The 22,845-nt window shown below is 30.0% G+C and overlaps 2 protein-coding genes across 4 annotated transcripts; one reads left to right on the top strand and one right to left on the bottom strand.

The window, feature by feature from the left end:
- Nucleotides 1-6,823: 6,823 nt before the first annotated feature.
- On the top strand, nt 6,824-12,056 carry LOC103485427 (uncharacterized). 2 transcript variants are annotated; one of them, XM_008443016.3, is made up of 3 exons: nt 6,824-7,052; nt 7,322-7,455; nt 11,361-12,056. In XM_008443016.3, exons 2-3 carry the CDS (start codon nt 7,342-7,344, stop codon nt 11,793-11,795), a joined length of 549 nt encoding a protein of 182 aa, XP_008441238.1. In that variant the 5' UTR covers nt 6,824-7,052; nt 7,322-7,341; the 3' UTR covers nt 11,796-12,056. The 2 variants fall into 2 exon arrangements, with proteins under 2 accessions (XP_008441238.1, XP_050937944.1); XM_051081987.1 differs by having other exon boundaries at nt 7,051-7,176.
- Nucleotides 12,057-12,537: 481 nt separating this feature from the next.
- Nucleotides 12,538-18,249, bottom strand: LOC103485428 (uncharacterized). Of its 2 annotated transcripts, none has more exons than XM_008443018.3 (13): nt 18,012-18,249; nt 17,825-17,912; nt 17,370-17,469; nt 17,184-17,257; nt 17,009-17,080; nt 16,593-16,670; nt 15,765-15,889; nt 15,443-15,515; nt 14,993-15,054; nt 14,535-14,915; nt 14,289-14,385; nt 13,636-13,844; nt 12,538-12,847 (listed from the first exon to the last, which is right to left on the bottom strand). In XM_008443018.3, the coding sequence occupies exons 1-12, from the start codon at nt 18,092-18,094 to the stop codon at nt 13,644-13,646; spliced, it is 1,434 nt and encodes a 477-aa protein (XP_008441240.2). In that variant the 5' UTR covers nt 18,095-18,249; the 3' UTR covers nt 12,538-12,847; nt 13,636-13,643. The 2 variants fall into 2 exon arrangements, with proteins under 2 accessions (XP_008441240.2, XP_008441239.2); XM_008443017.3 differs by having other exon boundaries at nt 13,648-13,844; nt 18,012-18,248.
- Nucleotides 18,250-22,845: the final 4,596 nt, after the last annotated feature.

Genomic DNA, 22,845 nt, shown 5'->3' on the forward strand with positions numbered 1-22,845 from the left:
AAACTTATTTCTTTTCTTATTTTTCTTTCTTAAATGAGCTGTCAACAATATATTATGATGATTTTTTCAATAATTGTGACAACTACATTGGTTATAGTGTTTCCAAAATATTAGTGAATGAATACATGTCTTTTCAAGACTTATACAATAGTTATATTGATATGGATAATATTGATAAATACTTTTATTCCTTCTATGTCAGTGCATATTTGTTTCATTATTATTATATACCACCACATATTTAAAACAATTTTTTGTTGTGACCTATATATACACATGTATATTTAAAATAATATGTAACTAGAGTAATAGAGCTAAGATAACAAAAACCTCGTATAAGTCTGTAACTAGAGTAACAGAGCCTTTAGAATTAATTCATTATGACTTATGTGAATTTGATAGCTCATTAACTAGGAACAGTAAAAGGTATGTAATAACCTTTATAGATGATTGTTCTGACTACACTTTTATTTATCTGCTTAAAAATAAAAGTGATACATTTGGCATATTCAAGGTGTTTGTAACTGAAATAGAAAATCAATCTAACAAAAGAGTTAAGAAATTTTGTAGTGACAAAGAAACTAAATATGATTCAGTTGCCTTCAATGAGTTTTATAACTCAAAAGGAATAATACATGAAACTACTGCACCTTATTCTCTTGAAATGAATGGAAAAGCAGAAAAAAAGAATAAAACTCTAACTGAATTAGTAGTTGACATCTTACTTCGATCAGAAGCAGCACCATCTTAGTGGGGGTGAAATAATTATTTTCTTAATAGGATTCCCAAATCAAACAATAAAACTTCATCATACGAAGTCCTTAAACATAAAACACCAAACTTGTCTTATCTTAGAATTTGGGGTTGTCTAGCCTATGTTAGAATACCTCATCCAAAAAGAAGGAAACTAGCAAGTAGAGCCTATAAATGTGTCTTTATAGGATCGCTGAAAACAATAAAGCCTATAGGTTCTATGACTTAGAAAACAAAGTAACCATAGAATCTAATGACGTAGATTTTTTTCAAACATAGATTTTCTTTTAAATCTAGAAATATGGAGGCTTAAATGGTCAAACTAGTGGGGGCTCAAGTTCCAGTAGTCTACCTTCAATTAGGATCCAAACCTAAGAAAGGGAAGTAGATCTTGAACCTAAAAGAAACAAAAGAGCTAGAATCATAAAAGACTTTGGAGAATACTTCGAGATGTATACCGTATAAGATCCAAAAGATCTAACAGAAGCCTTATTCTCAATAATGCCAATTTATGACAAGAAGCTATCAATGATGGAATGAACTCTCTTGAATCCAATAGAACTTGGCACCTAGTTGACTTACCCCCTGGCTGCAAAGCATTTGACTACAAATGAGTTTTAAGGAAGAAACTCAAACTTAATAGATCAGTAAATAAGTATAAGGCTAGATTAGTAGCAAAAGAATTTAGGCAGAGGGAAAACATAGATTTCTTCGATACTTTTTCCCCGATCACTAAAATCACCTCGATTAGAGTATTAATGTCTATAGCTACCCTAAACAGTCTTTTAATCCATTAGATGGATGTCAAAACTGCCTTTCTAAATGGTGATTTAGAAGAAGAGATTTATATGAAACAACCCGAAGGTTTCATAGTTCACAGTCAAGAATCCAATGTTTGCAAACTAAATAAATCCCTCTACGACCTAAAACAAGCTCCCAAGCAATGGTACGAAAAGTTTGACAACTTAATCATGTCAAAAGGATTTAAAGTAAATGAGAGTGACAAATGTATCTACTATAAGACTGAAGATAGGTTATGTACTATCATATATGCTTATACGTAGATGACATGTTAATCTTTGGATCAAACTTGCACATCATAAATGATGTAATTACATAGAAAACTTTGACATGAAAGACTTAGGAGAAGCTTATATAATCCTAGGTATCAAAATTACCAAAACTGAAAATGGAATTTCCTTAGATCAATCTCATTACATAGAAAAGATTATAAAGAAGTACAACTATTTCGAAAGTAAACCAACTTGTACACCTTATGACTCTAGTGTTAAATTATTTAAAAACACTGATAACTGTGTTAACCAATTCGAGTACGCTAGTATCGTAGGTAGTTTGAGGTATGTTGCTGATTGTACTAGACCAGACATAGCTTACGTTGTAAGATTACTATGTAGGTTTACCAATAGACCTAGTATAGAACACTGGAATGATATAGAAAGAGTAATGAGATATCTTAAGAAAACAAAAAGCTGAGGATTATATTATAAAAAATTTCCCACTGTACTTGAAGGTTACAACAATGCTGATTGGAACTCCCTATCAGGTGACTCAAAGACTACAAGTGGCTATATTTTTAATATAGCAAGAGGAGCTATTGCTTGGAAATCAAAGAAACAGACAATCTTGGCCTAGTTAACGATGGAGTCAGAGATGATAGCCCTAGCTACTACTAGTGAAGAAGCAAGTTGGCTTCGAAGCTTGCTATACGATGTTCCTACATGGAAAAGACCAATACCTGTCGTACTAATTCATCGTGATAGTACTAAAGCTATCACAAAAGTTTAGAATCGTTATTATAGCGGCAAGAGACAACTGATACGTCGTAAGTACAGTACCATTAGAGAATTGCTCACTACTGGTGCAATGATAATGGATTATGTACGGTTTAATGACAACTTGGTTGATCCTTTGACAAAAGGACTAGCTAGAGAGAAGGTTTTTAAAACCCTAGAAAGAATGAGACTCAAACCGATTAAAATTTGAATTATTGTGAGGTAAACCCAGCTTGAAAGACTGGAGATCCCAAGAAACAAGTTCAATGTGTAATAACTAATCACAAGTAATATGACGAGAATCATGCCAAATGATTAGGAGTTCCATTCTTATGATTTAGTGATTAGCATGACATCCTGAAGCGTATGAGGAGACTGAACTTTGTTTTTAATGAAATCTATACTTGATATCAAGTAGGGTACCTAGTTATAGGAGTACTCTTAATAGATTCACCTTTGTGAATGTGGAAGTGAGGGTTGCTTCCTATGGAATTTTGGACAAATTCCTAAAGCGTTCACTGGGATATACGTGTAAGGCCATAAAGTACAGGCTCTTTTAGAACTTCACTCAAATAATGTTGTGTGTGCAATAACATTAGAAGTAAAGTTTAAAACTACAAGTTACTTTACAATACTCTAAACTATTGTCACTACATAAAGGTTCAAGTCATCAGACACCTTTACTTAAGCATAGCACTATAGAGACAAACACTGCTCAATAAAAATATTTTAAAAAATTTTCAAGTTGGTGACTGATAGTAAAATTTTTTCCAGTGGGGGATTGTGAAAGGAAAATATAATATTATTTTATTTTCAATTGCATTCCAACATTGATTAATTTTGAATATGAAAATTCCTTTTTTATACTCATTATTTGATCAATGGGCGTTTGGGCCCTTAAGGTACTCAAGTTTTGGAAGAAAGGATAAGATAGGCAAATATGGATATGTCTATATCTCCACATGCCGCCACCATCCATCCATCGGGCGTAGCGTGAAAAGGAGAGATAAAATAATATATATGTTCTTTTTACTAAAAAATTATTCTAACTTTCCAAAGCGTTTTTTTAATTTATTTTAATTAAAATACTAAAAGTGATATGGGCTAAAGTTTATTATTAAGGGTATATATAATATCCCTACTTCAATTTTATTCTGACTGCTTGTTTCATTTGAAAATCAATCATATTGATGTCAAACTTTGGACTAGCTAAATTTATTTAAACTCCACATAATACCAAACATTCAAATTGTTTAAGGATGAGATGAATGTGGCTTGCAAAAAAAAAAAAAAAAAAGCACATAAATATGTGCATGTCACACACTCTAATGCTTAAATTAGAGAGTAAGAGAAGAGTATGAAAGCTAAATACTTTGAGAATAATGATGTATTTATATAGAAAGTTTGACCTAGGTTTATTTTCTATAATTCCATAAGAGGTGAGTCTAGTTCCATGTTTGGCTAGGACCGGTCTCTACATAGCTGAGATCGAGCATCTTGTTTAGGTCGTACCTTGTGCCTAAAGCGATCCACAAGGCCAAACACATCTCGATCTTGCTCGAGACGGAGCACATTGTTGGCTTGGCCTAGGTCCAAGACAACCCTCTTTTCCTATGTCCATTTTTGTCTTTAGTCGTCATTTGGCTCATAACATGCTTTTTATTGACTTTGTCTTATATCCTTTAGTCCAAAATAACAAATAACAAATTCAACCAATGATTTTATTTTATTTTTTCTGTCAAATACAAATAAAATGATCAATTTTATATCGAAAACAAAACCAAAACCATTTATGAATAGATCAGATTTGCAGTCCTACTAGAAAAGGATGTCCCCACAGCTTAAGAGAACCTATCTTTTTCTGCCCATATGGAGTAGTTGACCCACACATCTTGAATTAGATGGCTTCGCATACACAAAAGTAGAATCAAATAACCTTTTTAAAAAACTATTATCAAATATATTATTCACTTTTTAAAATTAAAAAGGAATACAAAGGTTTCAAAAATAAAATTGTTGCAAAGCTTCTTACTTTAAGCTTAATTCTTTTTATGGAAAGTAGTTGGAATTTTAGCTACTGATCTCTAACAAATGACGAAACTTCACAAATATTTACCGATTAAAATACAACCTCGTGTTTTCTAAATACTTCTTAAATGTTTAAATCAAATTTTGGTTATACAAAAAATGGTTCGATTTTTGATTTATTATTACCCATTAAAAAAAAAAAAGATAAGCTAATCACACTATCTTCTTAGTAACGAATTGATTTTGAAACATAATCTCGTGTTTAATTATCTGATAAAATTGACTTAAAATCTTTATTCACGTAAAAGGTAACAATTACTCCACTGCCATATTTAATGTCAATAACCTAATGTTTAGCGACATTTGTCATCCGTTGTTTGGTTGAAGGTAATTTTTCTTTTTTATTAATAGAAATATTTTTTTAAAAAAAGTTATTAGTAGCTAGGAATAGTTCCACCTTAGAGAGCTGTGAAAGTACATAGCCCTAAATGCCCATTTTAAGAGAGAACTATTAATGTACCTACCCAAAAACGGTTTAATAATTATCTATTAACATAATATTGAAATTATTTATCGGATATACTAAAAGTCATCGTTCTCTATCATTTATATAAGTTCTTTTTTTTTTGTTATATTTTGTAATTTTTTTTGTTTTTACTATCTATAAGAATTCCTCTTATTTGAGAGTGTATTAAAAAGTATTTTAGTTTTATGAAAAACAAAAAAAAAAAAAACAAAAATAAAATGTTGAACATAAGTGTTTAAAATGTTGAAGTAACCAAAATATTTTGTGTTATTTTAAATTATTTTGGAGAACATTTTTAAAAATAGCAAAAAATTGAAACTATCTATAAAATATAACAAAATTCATAAAACTTTCTATAGCTTATTTAAGTTTTTGTTATATTTCGTAAATAGTTTTAATATTTTAATATTCTATAACAATTCTTCTTCTTTTTTAATCTAAAGTATTTATAATTTATTTTTAAAAATTAAAAATTTTAAACTACGTGTATATAAATAGTCGCACAAAGTTGGGTGTCATCATCTTCAATTAGGTTTCACAAATATCTATTAGCATATACATACCGTATTCCATCTCCTTGGTAATTGATGATGACTATAAAATGAATTGTCTGATGTTATAAAATGACTATTGTTTTTCTCAACCAAAACTATGAATATCCCTTTATATACTGTTCAATTAGAATTTCTATTAAATCCTAATTAATTTAGGAATCGGTTTTTACCTATTTAGTCCTCGAATTAGAAATCTTGAATCTTAATTAAATAGATCACATAATAGGTCTAATTTAATAAAATTACTCAATATGATAAATTAATAATTTACACACATAGATTACGTAATAAATTTAATTTAATATGACAAATTATTAATTCACATCCATAACCCCGTACACTTTAATTATAGGTATTATCTAAATACGTCCGGGAGAGGATATGCCTCTAACCCCAAGTCCAGATTCCTGTTTAGGTGAAAAATAAGGATATGTCTCATCCCCGATTCTATTACCTTCTTATATATTTATTTATTTATTTACTATTATTATTTTTATTGTATTTGAATTGACCATTTAAACTTATAGATATATACTACCAATCAATTTCAATTCAAATTATCCAACCAATCATATAAAATAGATTAGTTTGAAATATAATTATTAATTTAATGAAAACTTTTTCATGATAATGATTTCAGTTTATTGAAGAAAAAAATTTCTTAAAAACAGACAAACGTGAAAAAGTATGTTGAACTTTGAAAGTATGAAAAATGACCCCTACCCATTTGGGTGCAGAGAAATCTGTAATCATCCCTACTTCTCTATTATATATATATATATATGTGAAAGTAAAATATGAATGTGTATAATTTGAATGAAATTCACATAGTTGATTGATTGGTATGGTGTACAAAAATGTAATGTATAAATTAAAAAAGACTTCTCACCCAAAACAGAAATTATACACAAAAAGGGGATCTATAAGTTATAACCCATAAAAAGAATCTCTTCTTTATGAAAAAAAAGAAATAAATGAGATTTTTTTTAAAAAAAAAAAAAAAAAAAAAGAAGAAGAAGAATTGATACTCTCTATTTTTTGTTTTTTATTATTATATTCTAATTCCATTCCCACCATTAATTAACCCCGTAACCAAACACACACCCTTTCTCAGATTCCTTCAATCTCCATCATCTCTTCTCGCTCTCTTCAACACAATCATATCCAACGCTCCTAATTCTGCCACCTCACTTATTCAAACCTCCCTCACACTCTCTTCATTTCTCTTCTTCTCACACTAAATTGATTCTCCGCTTTCCTTTTCTTCCGATTCTTCATTTTCCCCTCATTTTCTTTCACTTTCCCGCTGTTTCTCTCTCTCGTTTTCTTTCTTCTTTTTTCCTTCAAATTCTCTCTCCCTCACTACACATTTCTTCTTGCTGCTGCACTACTTCACAGGTAACGCTTTAACGTTATTCTACGTATTTTTTCTATTTTCTTCTTCTTCTTCTTCTTCTTCTTCTTCGTTTTCTGTTTCTATTAGTTGTTAGGTTTTCAGATCTGGAATAGATGATGATTCGAGGTTTTCGATTCTGTATTTTTTTTTTTTAATGTTCGTCTAATTTTTTAAAATTTGGTTGTTTTTTATTACGATCTTGCGGTTGTTCAAACTGGATTGTGAGTAGATCTAACTTAGTAGGTTGTTTTTGCGTTCTATTTGTTCGTAGATTTTTTGGACCGTACAACAATGGAGATCGAAAATTCTTCCGTTCATCAGCGTTTGCTCCTAACGTTTGCCGCAGGCATTTCGGCGACGCTGTTTGGCTTTGTTGCTTTGGCCGAGTTGCTTGCTTCAACTGAGGTGAAGTTATACCGCTCTTTTCTTCTTTCAACTTCGTTAATGATCGTTTTTGTTATGTTGATTCTGTTTTTTATTATTTTAAATATATATATATATATATATATATATATATATATATATTTTGTGAGCTTTTGAAATTTGCTTTTAGAAAAGTTTAGAAGCAGAAAGTGATTTTAAGTGGGAACAATACCCCGTGTTCTTTACCTGTTTAATTGTTATTACAATACGATATCTCCTGAGATTATATCGTTAATGTTCAAATTCAAATACATTTAAGAACTGAAATGTGTTTTCAAAGCTAAAACAAAATATTTATAAATATTCCGTCTTTAATATTTTATTATGTTTTTAAATATTTAAAACGTTTTTGTAAATTAGACTTTAAATTTTTTATTCTAAATTTTTAGTTTTATTTTATTTTATTTTAGTCTTTCACTTTTGATATATATATATATATATATATATATATATTACTGACAATATAAAATGGAATTATCCAAACTTTAATTTCGAATTGGTGATAAAACTTTGTTTAACTTGTAGTAAGTTCATTCGGGACAAATAAATTAAAGAAAAATATTTCAAAACGTAATATAATTATTATAAATTTTTCTGACTAAAATGAACTCTTTTTTTTAAGATTAAAGTTGAAGAAGAACATTAGATTTAAACCTCATTTAAATTGTTATAATGCAAACGACTACAGACTGAAACGGAACATACGACTATATCAAAAGAACATATATAAATATATATATATATATATATATATATATATAGAACTTAACACTTGAAAAGCATAGATCATATTTTGTCTTTATTTAAAACTCATGATAGGTGAGACTCCCGAGGTTCGTTGTCCTCTGACTTTTTAGACATTTTATTTTCCGTTTTTTTAAATCTTCTTCTAAGCAGAACTTTCTTGAACTTTATTTCCTTTATATTATATTTATAACGAAAATAATATCAAAAAACATTCGTTACCTTCTCTTTTAATCTTAAACCAAGGTTTAACCCCACTTGATATTTTTCTTCGGATTATTTTTACTGAAGTATTGAGCTGATCAACAAAATTTTTAGATTGAAACCAGGTAAAAGTAATGATATTTTATAGGAATATTTAGAAAAAACCAACCTGCCAACTCAATTTGATTCAATTCAAATTTTTTAGATTGGAAGGAATGACAGCATTCATTGTTTTAAGTTAATTCATATTTTTTTTCTCCACAAACTATGCACATCCCAAAATTATTTGCAAAAACATGGAACTTTTAAGATTATTCGTAAAAATATAGCCAAAATTTTATCATTATTAAGAATCTTCATAAATGAGAATTTTTTTTTTTTTTTTGACTTTAGTCAATTTTTTAAAAACTACTTTTTACAATTGTTTTTTCCAATACGTATGACTCCATTCTCTCTCTCTTTGTTTTCAACCTCGTTTTATTTGTTGAGATTTTCCCTAACTTTTTTCTCTTTCATTTTTTAAATTATTTGACTTTACGGGTGAGGGTGGATTTTTTCTCTCTAGCTTTTTTTAATAATGCCACGAACTTTTATTTTTTTTTCTTTTAATTTTGTTTTTATCTGTTAAAGTTTACAAACTCTACAATGTTTTTACTCTTTTCTTTTCATTTTTTAATTGTTTTATTTTATTGGAAGGTTTTCTATATTTGTTTGAGTTCAAAATTTTTGTGGACTTTATGTCCGATTTTCTATGGTTCTTAAATCTTGTAAAATATATTGTAGATAATTTTCAAATGTTAAAAACTCTTAAAAGATGATTTTATCAACAAATTAAGTTTCAAATTTAAGGATTTAAAATAAATAATTCTTTTTATACAAATGATATTAGAAAACAATTAAAAACAAATGGGAATTCATATTTTGTGACGTCAAGTAAAAACAATACGTGAAGTTCACTAATTCTATCTCAATTTCTAAGTAAAAAAAAATGGTGGACTAAGTTTGTGGACTTATATCTCAAGTAAAAATTAAAAAAACAAAAACAAAAAGGGGAAAAGGAGGAAAACGGAGTTTTTTTTTTTTTTTTTTTTTTTAATATAATAAAAAGATTTAAAATAAAAAAATGGAAAGAAGAAGAAGAAGAAGAAGAAGAAGAAGAAGAAGAAGAAGAAGAAGAAGAAGAAGAAGAAGAAGAAAATGGAAAGGGATTGAAATGCCTAATTTCTTTTCAAAACTAGAAAATAAAAAATACTAACGTTCCAGATTTCACATCTTGAGGCGAAAAGCCTATTTTTGCACAAAATATATGTATATGTATATATAAAGTTCATTAACTAAATTCAGTAATGTAGGAAAGTGGTGGATTAAATTTTTCAAATTTTCTAAAAAATTAGAGAAAGAATATACATAGTTTCATATAAAAATAAAACAATGTTAGAGTTGTGCAAATCTAAAAAATAAAACTAAAAAAAAAGGTTGAAAAGGAGAAAAACTGAGAATAGTATCTGAAAAAGAGATTTGGGTGGGTCCGAATTAAAAAAAAAAAAAGAAAAAGAAAAAGAAAGAAATAAAAAAAATAAAATAAAATTTATGGAGATTCAGTCTTTTCTTTCAAGTTACTAAATGGAATAGCACCAAATTAATGTTTCCAATCTACCCTATTTTTGCATTATTGCTTATTAAAACAACACTACTTTCACTCTTAATCCCTATTTTGACGTTTCTTTTTTTTTTTTTTTTTTTTTTGGTCTCATTCTAAGCATAATATATAATTCTCTTCCATTGTGTCTTAAATCTTGTTGCTTTATTTTAATGAGTGGCCTACCAACTACCAAGAGTTGAAAAAACAAAAAACATGGTGGTATGTTCAAGTTCATTCAAAAATGATTTTGATGCGATTGTTAGGTGTTATTACCATATTATATTTAGGGTAACAAATAGGTGTGGTCCATCTTTCCTATCTTCTCTTCATTTATCACATAGCAAAAAAGTGATAATTTAACCTTTTTCTCTCTCTCAAAAAATCAAAATTTATTGGCACAGGATAGTTTTCTTATTTATAACTTTTCCTAGTTGAATATAATTCATGTGATTTACAAATTTATTCTCAACCAATAAATTAGGAATTTGAATTTTCTTTTGGCTCTACATGGGAAACCTCAGGTTAAGTAATTCAAAGTTGGTAAGGTTTTTATTAATGAACAACCGTGTCTATTCAATCAAATCTATAACTTTTTTTTTTTTTTTTCTAATGAATTTATATGAGGTCAGTATTTTGTTGATGGACTTGTAACTTACATAGATAGTAAGGACTTGATGGGGAAAAAAAATCTAGATGTCAAGGATGAGAAATTGATGTTTTCAAAAGATAAAAAAAAGGGCAACTGAAATTTTTCACAAATATTGCAAATATGAAATTTTCAGAAACATTGCGAATATAAAAAACGAAGAAAATTTGTCAAAACTAGAAAGTTTGGTAAAATATTTACACAATATAAAAGTAAATTAAAAATAAAAAAACTAGATGAACATAAGCAAAATTTGCAAATATAGGAAACAGCAATAAAAGTTTGGCACAATTTTTTTTTTTTCTAAAAGGAATGTTTGTGTTAATAATTTAAATCTGATGCATAAATTAAATCCAAGCCATTTAGTTTTCACATAAACTTCAGTCTTGTCTTTGTTCTATAATTTGTGGCTCAACAAATGCCTTCCCTGACCCATTATGTTCACCCTCCTCCCATGGCCACAACGAATCGAATCACATCCCTTTTTGTAGTTCCGTTTATTCCTTTATTCTTTTCTTATTATCATGCTTCTACTTTTTTGGTTCCTTTTGGGAGATCGTTTATAATAGCTTAGCTCTTTCTTGCATTTTGTTTAACTCACTGTCGGGGTATATTTTTGTGAATTGAATTCAAATTTGATCGTTCATCCAGTTCCTTGATTCGAATAAGATGGATGTCATTGATGCATCCAACGAGAAAAGGAAATCCAAGTCTAGGAAATGTCAGACGACAAGGCTGACTGATGGAGAAGAAAATGAGAATGAGAATAACGACAGTGATAACGAACTTGGAGACGGTCAAGATGTGCATGAAAATGGAGAAGAAGAAGGTAAAAATGCTCCTACTAAAGATGGTGCTAACGGAGAAGAAGATGGTAGCAATGATAATGGTGACGGTGGGAGTGAGAATAGTGGTGAGGGTGGTGATGACGAAGAAGAAAATGATGATGGTGGGAGCGATGAGAACAATGAAGATAATAATGAAGACGATGATGACGTAGATGAAGAAGATGCAGAGGAAGACAACTTTGAAGGAGAAGAGGATGACGAAGAAACTCTTCCACCACCAAAGAAGAGAAAGAAGTAGGAAAAAGATAAAAAGAAGTGAGAAGGAAAAATATGCTAACTGTGAAAGCACTTTCTAATTATCCTAATGAGACTGCTTCCAACTGTAAGTTTTGGATACTAAAAGCTCTCAAGACATGGCTGAGCTCATCAGCCAATTTGACCTCAACAAAGCAATCGCTATCTTAGTGTTATAGCGTTTGTGTATGCACTAATGTTTTTAGTTTTGTATGAAAGTTCTTCGATTGATTCAACAAAGACTACTGCTCTTTCTATTGTTAAATATGCACGTTGCAATTTACATAATTTTACAAACTTGAACAATATAACACTTTTTAAACCAAATTTTTGAAAACTGCCCTCTGTAGTTACTAAGTTTTGACTTAATTGATTAAAACATTAGTAGGAAGTGTCATTGTTTAAATTACCAATTAACCCAAAAACTTAAACCAGTGGTAAAAGAGAATTTAATTATTATATATCATCTACAAAAGTGAATGTATGCAATTATTTATAACAAACAATTATCTACTTCATTATTATGGAGATTATTTACTATTTTCTACCCAAACTAAAATAGTCTAAATTCTATGCACAAATTCTTATAATCCATAAACTAAAATAACCAACCAATCCTATGTGAAAGTGGCGTTTATAAGTCTGATTTTCACAAACTAAAAATCAAATAGCGATCAGAGAGGGGAACCTTAGTGTTTGCCTTCGTGTCTAGTGAAATCAACTTCGAGGAGAGTAAAAGTAAAATATGACACCAAAGGGAATTAACTAATTTTAAAGGCCAATTTCTATATACATTTGAAAAACCCCCCATGAACCAACTTCTCTATGTGCACCCATTAAAAAAAAAAGGGGGAAAATAATAATTCAAGAATAATATTGGGTAAGACGATGGAATAGCTACAAGTTATCCTAATTCTAAATAAATCCAGATATGATGGAATAATAAAAGTTATCCTAAACCTAAATATGTCCAGAGATATACACCTTTTGAAGTCTCCATAATTTCGCATTGGGCAGTTCCGACTACTTCACTTTCTCGCGCTATCTTTCATGTACCTGATGTGATACCAAACGGAAAAGAACAGGGAAATAAATATGCATTTAGTAGCCTAAAAATGATACTATTATAATGATCATAAAGTGTTAAAAGAATTAATAAAACAAAGGGGTTAATGAGCAAGAGCTGGGAGCTAATGCATTGTATTTTCTTCCAAGAGAGCTTTTGTTTTGGTTGCTTGTCGTTGCAAAACACACTTGACAACAATTTCACTAAAATACAAATACTGCAACGATATTATCTAACTGCAAAAGTGCAATAGTCAGAAACATTATATTTTGTATCTGGTAATACTCAGATGCACACATCTTCGGGCGTTCTCCTCCATTCGCAGCAAAAATTGAAAACTAAAAAAAAAAATAAAAAGGATTTGACACGTGACAAATTATAATGAGACAATTTGGAGGGGTACACATAGATGAGTGTTACTCGAGATGCACCAAGTATTTTTCTTTTCTTTTGTATCCAGTTTGAACTGCAAGGCAACTAAAATCAAGACACATTTGATCCGAGGATATATGCTAATAAATCTTCAAAACTCGGAAATTACAATTGATTGATCAATCTTTCTTGTGTTTGTATATGTGGATGGGTGTTTTTCAAAACATAATCTACAAAGTAGAAACAGCATTGGGCAAGGAAAATTTAAAGCATGTACAAGAGAAACAAACAGCTTGAGATAAGTAATATTGGGTGTTTTTTATTAAGTGAGATGAAATAGCATCACTAATTGGTGGCACCTTTAGAAAATAAAACAAAAAATAGAAAAGAGTATTAGTTTAGTTACCCATTAAATTACCGTTTGGTGGCATCAATGAACATTGCTCGAGTCCAATGCTCGATGTCTTCGGCTTGGGAAGGTGGAGGAGGAAAAGTTGGATGCTCTACGAGGTCCCATCCTTCAATGGTGGAATCATTCTTTCCAGCATCAGAGAACTCGGTGGCATAGAGATAACTCGAAGCAGAACTTGGAAGGTTACTCTCATAATTGGTTTTCTGCATTCATACGCAAAAATAAATAAATAACAAAACCAAGTTCTGCAGATATGCAGACAGTACTCTCAAGATTGTTCATTCTCTCTATTTTAAATCTATGGGGTTTCATTAATTTTACATTTTGGAAAATAATAAGGGAAGAGGAATATGAAATAACCAAGTAAGAAGATGACACGACAATATAGAAGAAATAACAGGAGAAATCTGCATGCATCTCCAGTTGATTTTAACATGACGGATTTATTGTGATGGTAACTAACAAACATCAAAGTATACAATCTAAATGAGGGTAATGTTTAATGGTGGGGAGACCCAGACAGTTATGGTTGTAATCATTTATTTAAAATCACCAAAATTTTTAACAAAAGATGATAGGGGGGAGAACCTAAAGAAATTATTGATGCAAGTAACATACTAAATCAACGTCAAGTTGCAAAATCATACCATTATTTGTGAATGTCCACTCTCGAACAGCATGCTGGATGAGATGGAATTCACATTCCATGTAGACTTGATCGGTTTCTGAATGTGCTTGGTGGACCTTGAGTGCAGAAGATATAACAAAGCGTATCAGTATGACTAAAAATATTGCCCAACTATATTTTCCCTTTTCTTGTATGACAACAAAACTTAGTGAAGCAAGTTTAAAAGTCAGAGAAAATCCTAAAAGTGAAATTTGGATGGAAATACCTGGAAGAATTCATTTTGAGGGAAAAAACAGAACGCACTTCCTTTGATGAAGAAAGAGTAGCCAATAATTTAGCAAATGCTTCAAAAGTTGAAGCTTCAGAAGGAACGTCTAAAGAAAGGGAGTTATAGCCATATGCAGTAACACACGCTACACTTTTCTTTAGGAGGGCAATCCCTTTCTGCAAATCCTTGTGCGATTCAATAGAATGTGGAGAAGCGGAAGAGTAATTGAAGCTTCTATTTTCAAGTGAACTTAAATGTGGTTTCCTCTCTGATTCCAACGAAGCAACACCAAAGTTACTAGAGCTTTTATCAGACCATGAATTTTCCCCGCTTGTTGAACAATAACTTTGACGTGGCATAAAAACTGGATACTCATTGCTGCAAAATTATCACTTTCAGTCCAAAAGTTGACGAATAAGACTTCGGAATGCAGGTTACAAATTCAATCAACTTACCTTCGAGAAGATGGGCAAGCGTTCCAATACGAATCCCTTTGCCATATGCGTGAACAAGAACCCTACAATATGTGCATAGGTGAATGAATAAACAACTAAAAGAAGATGTGCCAAAAATAACAACTACGAATGAAAACTAAAAAATTATTAATTTAAATCTGAATGACTTATAGATGAAATCCTTTCATCTCATAAAATGTAAATTTACTAAACCCCTTAAAACTTCTGGCACATAAAAGGGAGTTTTGTAGCCATGATAACACCCTATGTTCAATTAAACCATCATCAAGATTTTTGATAAAATTCACAATTTTAACCATCCCCATAATTAGAAAACAAAAAAATTACAAAATAATTTGCAGTGACTTTGATAAGCAACAACTTTTTCTTTTTTGTCAAATATTTTAACCAAGCCATCGTAGGGATAGAAATTTTAAAAACTGTACATACGGCAAAACCCGAGTTGTGAAGAGCAGGTGCAGCCAAATATTGAACAACAAGATTTAGAAGTTGCACCATATATCTGCCAATTAAATCAAGGAGACATCAAATAAATGAGAAGATAACATCGGATTATAAAAGAATGCAGGAAGAAGCCCTCATCAATAACAATTGAGAGTAAGGAGTGCAGAAGATGAGACAGCATATTCCCAACAGGAAGAACAAAATGAATCCAAGGCAGCATAATCGTACAAAAACTGTGTTGCATCGTACAGATAAAACCACAAATATTCAAAACCCAACCATCAAGTTCAGACAGAGAAGAAGATACCCTAAAGAAGCTGAAAGCTCATATGGTTCAACAGAATGGGGATCCAGACTTCTTGGTAAGCTCACATTACAGATTTGATCAAATGGTTCACCGGGTCCCACTTCTTTATCTCCACGAACTAGTACCTACAATCATATTTTGAAGGTGGACACATTAGGGAAAACATCTGTCAGCAAACAAAAAACTACTATCGTCCTATTGAAACATTTTCTTAACTTAATGGACTGAGCATGTTCTTTAGCTTGATTGTGTATACTACTCCAAAAAAAGTTTATCCCTTTTTAATTTTATTAGTAAAAATAGATTAGCAACCAAAAATTAAAAGGTCTGAGCCCTTGGCTTAAACTGATAGCACTTCTAGCTACAAGTATGTGCCGAAGGGAGATAGGAGGGCATTATTTCATATGCAAGTAGAAAATTTTAATTCATGGTTATACAGAGGTTTGAAATTGTAGTTTTCCTGTAAGAACCATTTCCGATTATTCCAAAACGAAGCACTGCATTAATGCAAGGAAATGTGTTGCAGCTTTAACTCTATAAGGCTCATACTAGACCAGATGCTAAACTTCTTAAGACAAAAAGAAAAGAAAAGGAGAAAGATTTGAGTAAGCGGACCTGATAGTTTCTGTACTAGCTTCAAGAAAAGTTATTTTCATATGGAAATAAGAGAATACTAAAGTGTAACTGTGGGAAAAGATCCAAATACATTTTTGTGCAACATGTAATCAAGTTGTCTACGAAAAAAGATGATTCATTAGAAACAAACAGCAGTGAGTAGCATGTACAAAGCAGTCAGGAAGTGAAACAAACATACAGATAAGAGCTTACCCGACGTTGTGGAAACAATTTGCATAGTTGTTTTATGACCACAGATTGTTTGTGAAGGCGTTCAGAGGTGATTGCCATCTGTCTCCATAAAACATTTTTACATTAAGCATAAAGTTAAATGTGAAGGAGGTCCAACTAAAAAATAAAAAGAAATCTTCAGCATAGTTCGATGTGGGTGTGGGGGTGGTGGAGATTGGGAACCATAATTCTATCAGGCATCAACAAAGTACAGTTTAACTGTCTACATTTATATATGTTCAAACACGCCCCTATTTTTTTTTAGCCTAAACAGTTCGTGCAGATAAAATGGCACATGTAATCAAGTATATTAATGCAAAAATATATTAGAAATAAACGACATTTAAAAGACAGGTTAGAAAATAAAGTCCATATTAAAAGGTGAATATAGTTCATACATGTCCCAGATTCTTGGTGCTAATAAGGTCAGGATATGCCTTCTCCAGTTGTTCGACTCGTTGTTTTTCCAACTGCATCAAAAAATCCACAAACGACCATTCTCATGGGATGTTTAAATAGAGAGGAGGAAAGGTAATACAACTAGTATAAATTGAAAATAAATAAATGGAGTACCACTGAACGGGCTGATTCAAGCATTGCATATTTCAATTGGAGATCAAAGGATTTCATCTCAATCTCTGCCTTTCCTGATCGAATAAAATAATTTTTTAAATTTGATAAGCACTTATACATAACATAATTTAGCAAACGTCTAAGAAAATACATTGCTTTCAAATGTTCTATTGAAGGTTCAAAAACCTTGCTCGAGTTGCTCTCTACTGCGTGTGAGTTTCTCCCTTAACCTCGTAAGTTTCTCATTCCTTGTCACTCTCCAGTTTAATTGGTCGTCTGCCTTCCCCTGAGAAGCAACAATCAAACAAATTAAAATTTCTGGACCAAGGCACTTTGCTCCACAAGTACATTGCATGGATAAATAATACTATTCCCTATATAATAACCAGCAGTAAAGGAATGGAACTACACGAAGCCGAAGTAAAATCATAAGATCGAATGCTATTTAATAATTGATGAAATAACAAAAGAATTATTGAAAAAATAGCAGCATCGTCAGCAACTTCTAGCAAGCAACTCTACCAAGATTCTTTTCCCGGGAATTTGGTGGAGGAATTTCAGAAAGAAACATTGACGACAGTTAAACCTCAAACATGGAGAAAATTAAAGAGAGCGAAAATGAATGATGAACACCACCAAACCTTTGCCACAAGCACATCACTCAACCTCGAATACAAGATATCTCGCCGAGCTCTCAATGATTTCAACGAAGCATTGTAGTCATTCAATCTGCCGGAAAATTGAAACGAAAAAGATGAGTAGAATTCAACAAGCATCTACTCCGAATGAAGCAGGGAAGTTAATCAGAGTGTTGAAGAAGCTGGATACCTGAGATTGACGCAACCGGTGCAAATGGAAGCTTGATTTGAATTCTCACAGATAGCGCAGTTGCAGAATTTCCGATTCATCATCGATCAATTTTTCCTTCTAATCATGAATCTGGTGGGAGGAATTGGGATGAGATGATGATTGTGAATTTGGATTTGGAAGGGGGAAAGTTTGAACCGCGGGAGCTGATCCTGATCGTGTGGAAAATGGAATGCCGTCAAGTTTAAAACTTTATTTATAGTCCAATCCAATGAACAAACAATGAGGGCATAAATAAGTAAAAAGGATCTCTCAAATTTCAGCTTTTTTTTCCCCTCAATTTATGAGAAAAACTCAGCTTTAAGCCTTGAGGGTTTTATTGGAAAATTATCAAAAATATAACTTTCATTAAATATTCGTAAATAGTTTGTGAAATCTTTTTTATTTTTTTTAAAAATTCCTTTTTATTTATTTATTTATTTATTTATTTAGTTTTAACCAAATGATTTAATTTATTGAGTTTGACTTTCTATATTTTAAAAAAAAAAAAAAAATTCAACTTCGTTAATGAAATATTTTTGGTTAAATCGAAATTATTTTTTTTTTTGTTAATAAACAAATATATTCGGAGATTATAAAAAAAAATAAAAATATATCAAATTTTTCTTATGTTAAAGAAATCCAAACTTAATCAAATTTGTGTGGTTGGATCAAATCAAAACTAATAAAAATGATAAGATTAGCAATTCATTCACATTCACGTTAGTCACATATCTAACTTATTGAAAATGAAGCAAATTTGGCATATTGAAAATATCAAGTACATGAACTACATGTGATTTGCCATGAAACTTATTCAAAAGCCTTTCGGAAAATGGAAAACAATTAATCATGAAATGAGATAAAACTGAGGTGATCCCTCTTGCTTTCGTGTAAGATCGAAGGAACATGTGCGAATGAAAACCATATCCTAATTTCCACCCTCTTTTTTCCAATTCATCCTACATTTACATTTAATTTAAATTTAAAGTATATTCTCTTCTTCAACTTCATCATGTATTTTCACGAAGAAGAATAAAAACAAAATATAGTCTCATTTGAAGCACACAAATACTATCTTCATTTTCCATCTTCCATTGTTGATCTTGAAGTCTACAACCTGCAATTTCAACACTGGTTAAGAACAAAACCTTCCCTCGAAAAAACAAAAGTACAACAGGTGCATCTTCTTTGTCTCAAGGGGATTTTGGGCTGATTTTTTCCTCTTTCTCAAAATCATTTATATTATTTTATTAATAAGATGTAGACGGGATTTTGGGGAGATTTTATCTGAAAACACTTTATCTTAAGCCTATTTTGTTGGATAAGAAAAACAGAATATATATATAGTAAACCTTTTAAAACAATTTTTTCATATAATTAAAGGGGACAAAAGAGAAGAAGACCCGACAAATGTAAGACGCAATTGAGACCGACAGGATGACTGGAAAATGAAACAAGCGAAAGTTTTAGTAGTCAAGAAGAGGAATTCCCTTAATAAAGTAATATTCCAAATGCAGGTACATAGAAAAAATAGACCGAAGATGATTCATGAGAAAATGAAAAAACAAACATAAAAAAATAAATTAAGATATACGAAAAATAATTTTGATTTCCAAATTATTAAGGGTTGAAACTTAGTTAACTGAATTAATGATATGGTTATTTTGAAATAAAAAATGAATTGTCAAATTCTTCAACCAAATTGTTAAATCTGAGATATTAGAAAGATGTTATGATAGAGGTTGAACATGTTATTAATCTAATAACAACTCATATATTTTATAAAATATCATACGCGTGTGACACTCTCAAAATCATGTTAGTTGATACTTTATTTTTTCAATCATATGAACATCTAATTATAGATGTCAAACAAATATTGATAGAAATTTTAATTAATATCATTCAATCAAATAAACACAATGCTATATATATGTACACAATACTATATTTTTTTAGATAAGTTAATTTAAATTTAATAAGAAACATTGAGAAACAAATTAGCAAAAACAAAAGGGTCATGAAAAAAGAAGGTTGATAAAATAATATTTACTTAAAATTACACAAAGGTAAATACACAAAAACACTATGATATGATAATTACATTGTAATTATTATTACAAATATCTAAGTAAATAGAATTTCAAGTATATATATAATCATAATAATAAAATTTTATAGGTACTTGCCATAAAAAATTCATAAATATTCAAACAAAAAAACACTAGTTAAAAGTGCAAAATAATAAGAAGAAGAAATACGTAAGTTCAACGAGATATTGGATTAAATTATAGCATTGGATTTGATGACCAAGATAAAACATAGTCAACAACGAACAGAAACACCATTAGAGGAGAAATCAGAAATAAAAAACAATAACCACAACACATCGTTGTCTTCGACAACAGTAAGACCATTAGGATTGTTGCAACCATCACGATACAATATAAGTCAAGAAATTAAATATTTGGAAGAGGGAAAAAGTTTAGATTGAATTAGATAAATAAGCTAGTTGAAAGATGTGTTCTAATGGACGTACACTTCAATCAAATAGGAGTTATGATAAGAGTTGTTTTCACCCTACATACTAATAAACAAATACCCTTAAATGTTTAGGGTTAATGACAATGTATTGTTCCATAATGGAGATGAAGAAAATTAGTTAAAAGTTTAAATTTCAAAAATAAATTAAGATCTAATACAAAAGCTAATTTTAGTTTATAAATTATTAAGGATTAAGATTTAGTGTAAGGTTATTTTGAAATAAAACTAAATCTACTAAAAAAACAATAATATAACCATTTTAAAATAAAAGAATGAATAAAGTTAGTGAATGTGCGGATTTTGGTATTTAAACATCCTGCATGCTGTCATATGTGCATTTTGCCAAAAGAAAAAATAAAAATGTGATTTAACTCAAATAGCCTAATTTGACATATAAATTTACACAATGGGCCTAATTTGCCTATATATTACATAAAAGTCCTAAATGGACTTATTTTTTTACACAAAAGTCTAGCCCAAATTACAACATTATCCATCTTTATTAATTTACGAATTAAAAAATAAATAAATGGGTAACTGATACGTTAATGGCGTGAAAAATGAGAAATTTTGAAACATGTATGGAAAGCGCATAACGGACAAAAGCAGAAACCATTCTACTCTCCTTCGTGCGCAGAGATACACCATCAACGTTCGATCATTGGGGTTTTTTCAAGCTCGTTCTTCCGCAGACGTTCTACGTTTGGGACAAGTTGATTTCATCACTATGTTCGGAAGCATTCTTCCCTTCCGATGCGTGTTTTTTTTTTTCTGTTCTTATCTGAAATTAAAGGGGGTATATATGGAACTCCGTTTCGTGCGCAAAGATACACCGTTAACATTCGATCATTAGCGTTTTTAAAAGCTCATTCTTCCTCAAACATTCAACGTTCGGGAAAATCGGTTCGATCACTCTGTTCAAAAACATTCTACCCTTCCGGTGAGTGTTTTTTTTTTTGTTCTTATCTGTAATTAAAAGGGTATATATGGGATCAAAACGTATTTATTTAATAGTCTTCCATCACTGTGTTTAGAATGTCGAAGAAATTAGGGTTGTGGTGATGATTATATTTTTAAATCACCTTAGTTAAAGTGTAGAGATATGTGTAAAACAAATCTCAAAAGTAATACATGTATATATTGAATGATTAAACATCTAGTTTGAAGTTTGTATATATTGAAGTGTTGATTTGGTGTTTAAATAACCAATTTTAAGTTCAGATTCTCTGTGTAAACCATAAATTAAGTAATGCATGTTGTACATAGTTTTTCTTAATGTTTATATTCTTAAAAATCAAATGAAACAGGAAACACAAAGTAATTGAGCAAGATAAGGTTGTATTGTATCATATAATCTGTAGTTTATATTGTATGATAATATGTAAGATAAAGTTGAAAAAAAATGGTTGATAGAAGTGAAAGATACCTAGGATCGAGGCTGAAAAATATTAAATCAAACAAGGATAATTCTATTGTGAACGATGAATATAAAAAGGTATATTTCTTATTTACTGAATTTAACTTTTAAATTATAGAAATAGTTAAACACAAATATAATGTGTATATATGGTAGGAGGAAGTAAGAAATGAAGAACAAACTATATATCCAGAAGATGATGAAGAAGAAGATGATGAAGAAGATTTAAGAGGACCGATAGGTATACAGATTGTTGTGTACCAAGATCAGAAGTTTGTGAAAACAGATGTGGTGTTCGAAACTCCAAAAGCAAAAATGACAAAAGATAACCAAGGAAAACAATCTAAAACAATAAGTATATGTTATATTTACTGATGTATATATTTTATATGATTTCTACTGATGATTTAATTATATTTGTTTGTAGATTAATGAAGGAGAAACATCGTATGATATACCACTAAACTTTCCATCGGAGTCTGATGAGGTTTATTTATGATCTATAAAAATTGAAAAATGATTTTTTGTACAAATGATATTTAGTTTTATGTATGAATAGAAACTAATGTTAATGATATTTGATTATGTAACGCCCCAAACTTTCGAGGTAAACTTTTACCGCCTTATTTAAATTTTTTGGGAATTTTAAATTTAGGATTTATTTTTGAAATTCGGGAATTTATGGTTGTAAATTTGTATGATAATAATATAATAGAAACTATATTATTATTATTATTGTTATTATAATCTTTATATATATAAATTAATATTAATATTATCTCTTATTGATTTTTATTAATCTTATTATTATTATTAATTAATTAGATAAAGGTTAATACATATATATATATA

The sequence above is a fragment of the Cucumis melo genome, chromosome 3 (assembly GCF_025177605.1).
Source record: "Cucumis melo cultivar AY chromosome 3, USDA_Cmelo_AY_1.0, whole genome shotgun sequence".
NCBI classification, from domain to species: domain Eukaryota; kingdom Viridiplantae; phylum Streptophyta; class Magnoliopsida; order Cucurbitales; family Cucurbitaceae; genus Cucumis; species Cucumis melo.

Bases quoted from the DNA above. Each gene is read 5' to 3' on its own strand.
- LOC103485427 (XM_051081987.1), top strand. The intron at 7,456-11,360 runs GTGAAGTTATAC...TCGTTCATCCAG, and splicing joins AGTTGCTTGCTTCAACTGAG to TTCCTTGATTCGAATAAGAT.
- LOC103485428 (XM_008443017.3), bottom strand. From the start codon at position 18,094: ATGATGAATCGGAAATTCTGCAACTGCGCTATCTGTGAGAATTCAAAT. The intron at 14,386-14,534 runs GTATTTCCATCC...TCTGCACTCAAG, and splicing joins CTCAAAATGAATTCTTCCAG to GTCCACCAAGCACATTCAGA. The intron at 12,848-13,647 runs GTAATTTAATGG...GTATCACATCAG, and splicing joins TTCATTGATGCCACCAAACG to GTACATGAAAGATAGCGCGA.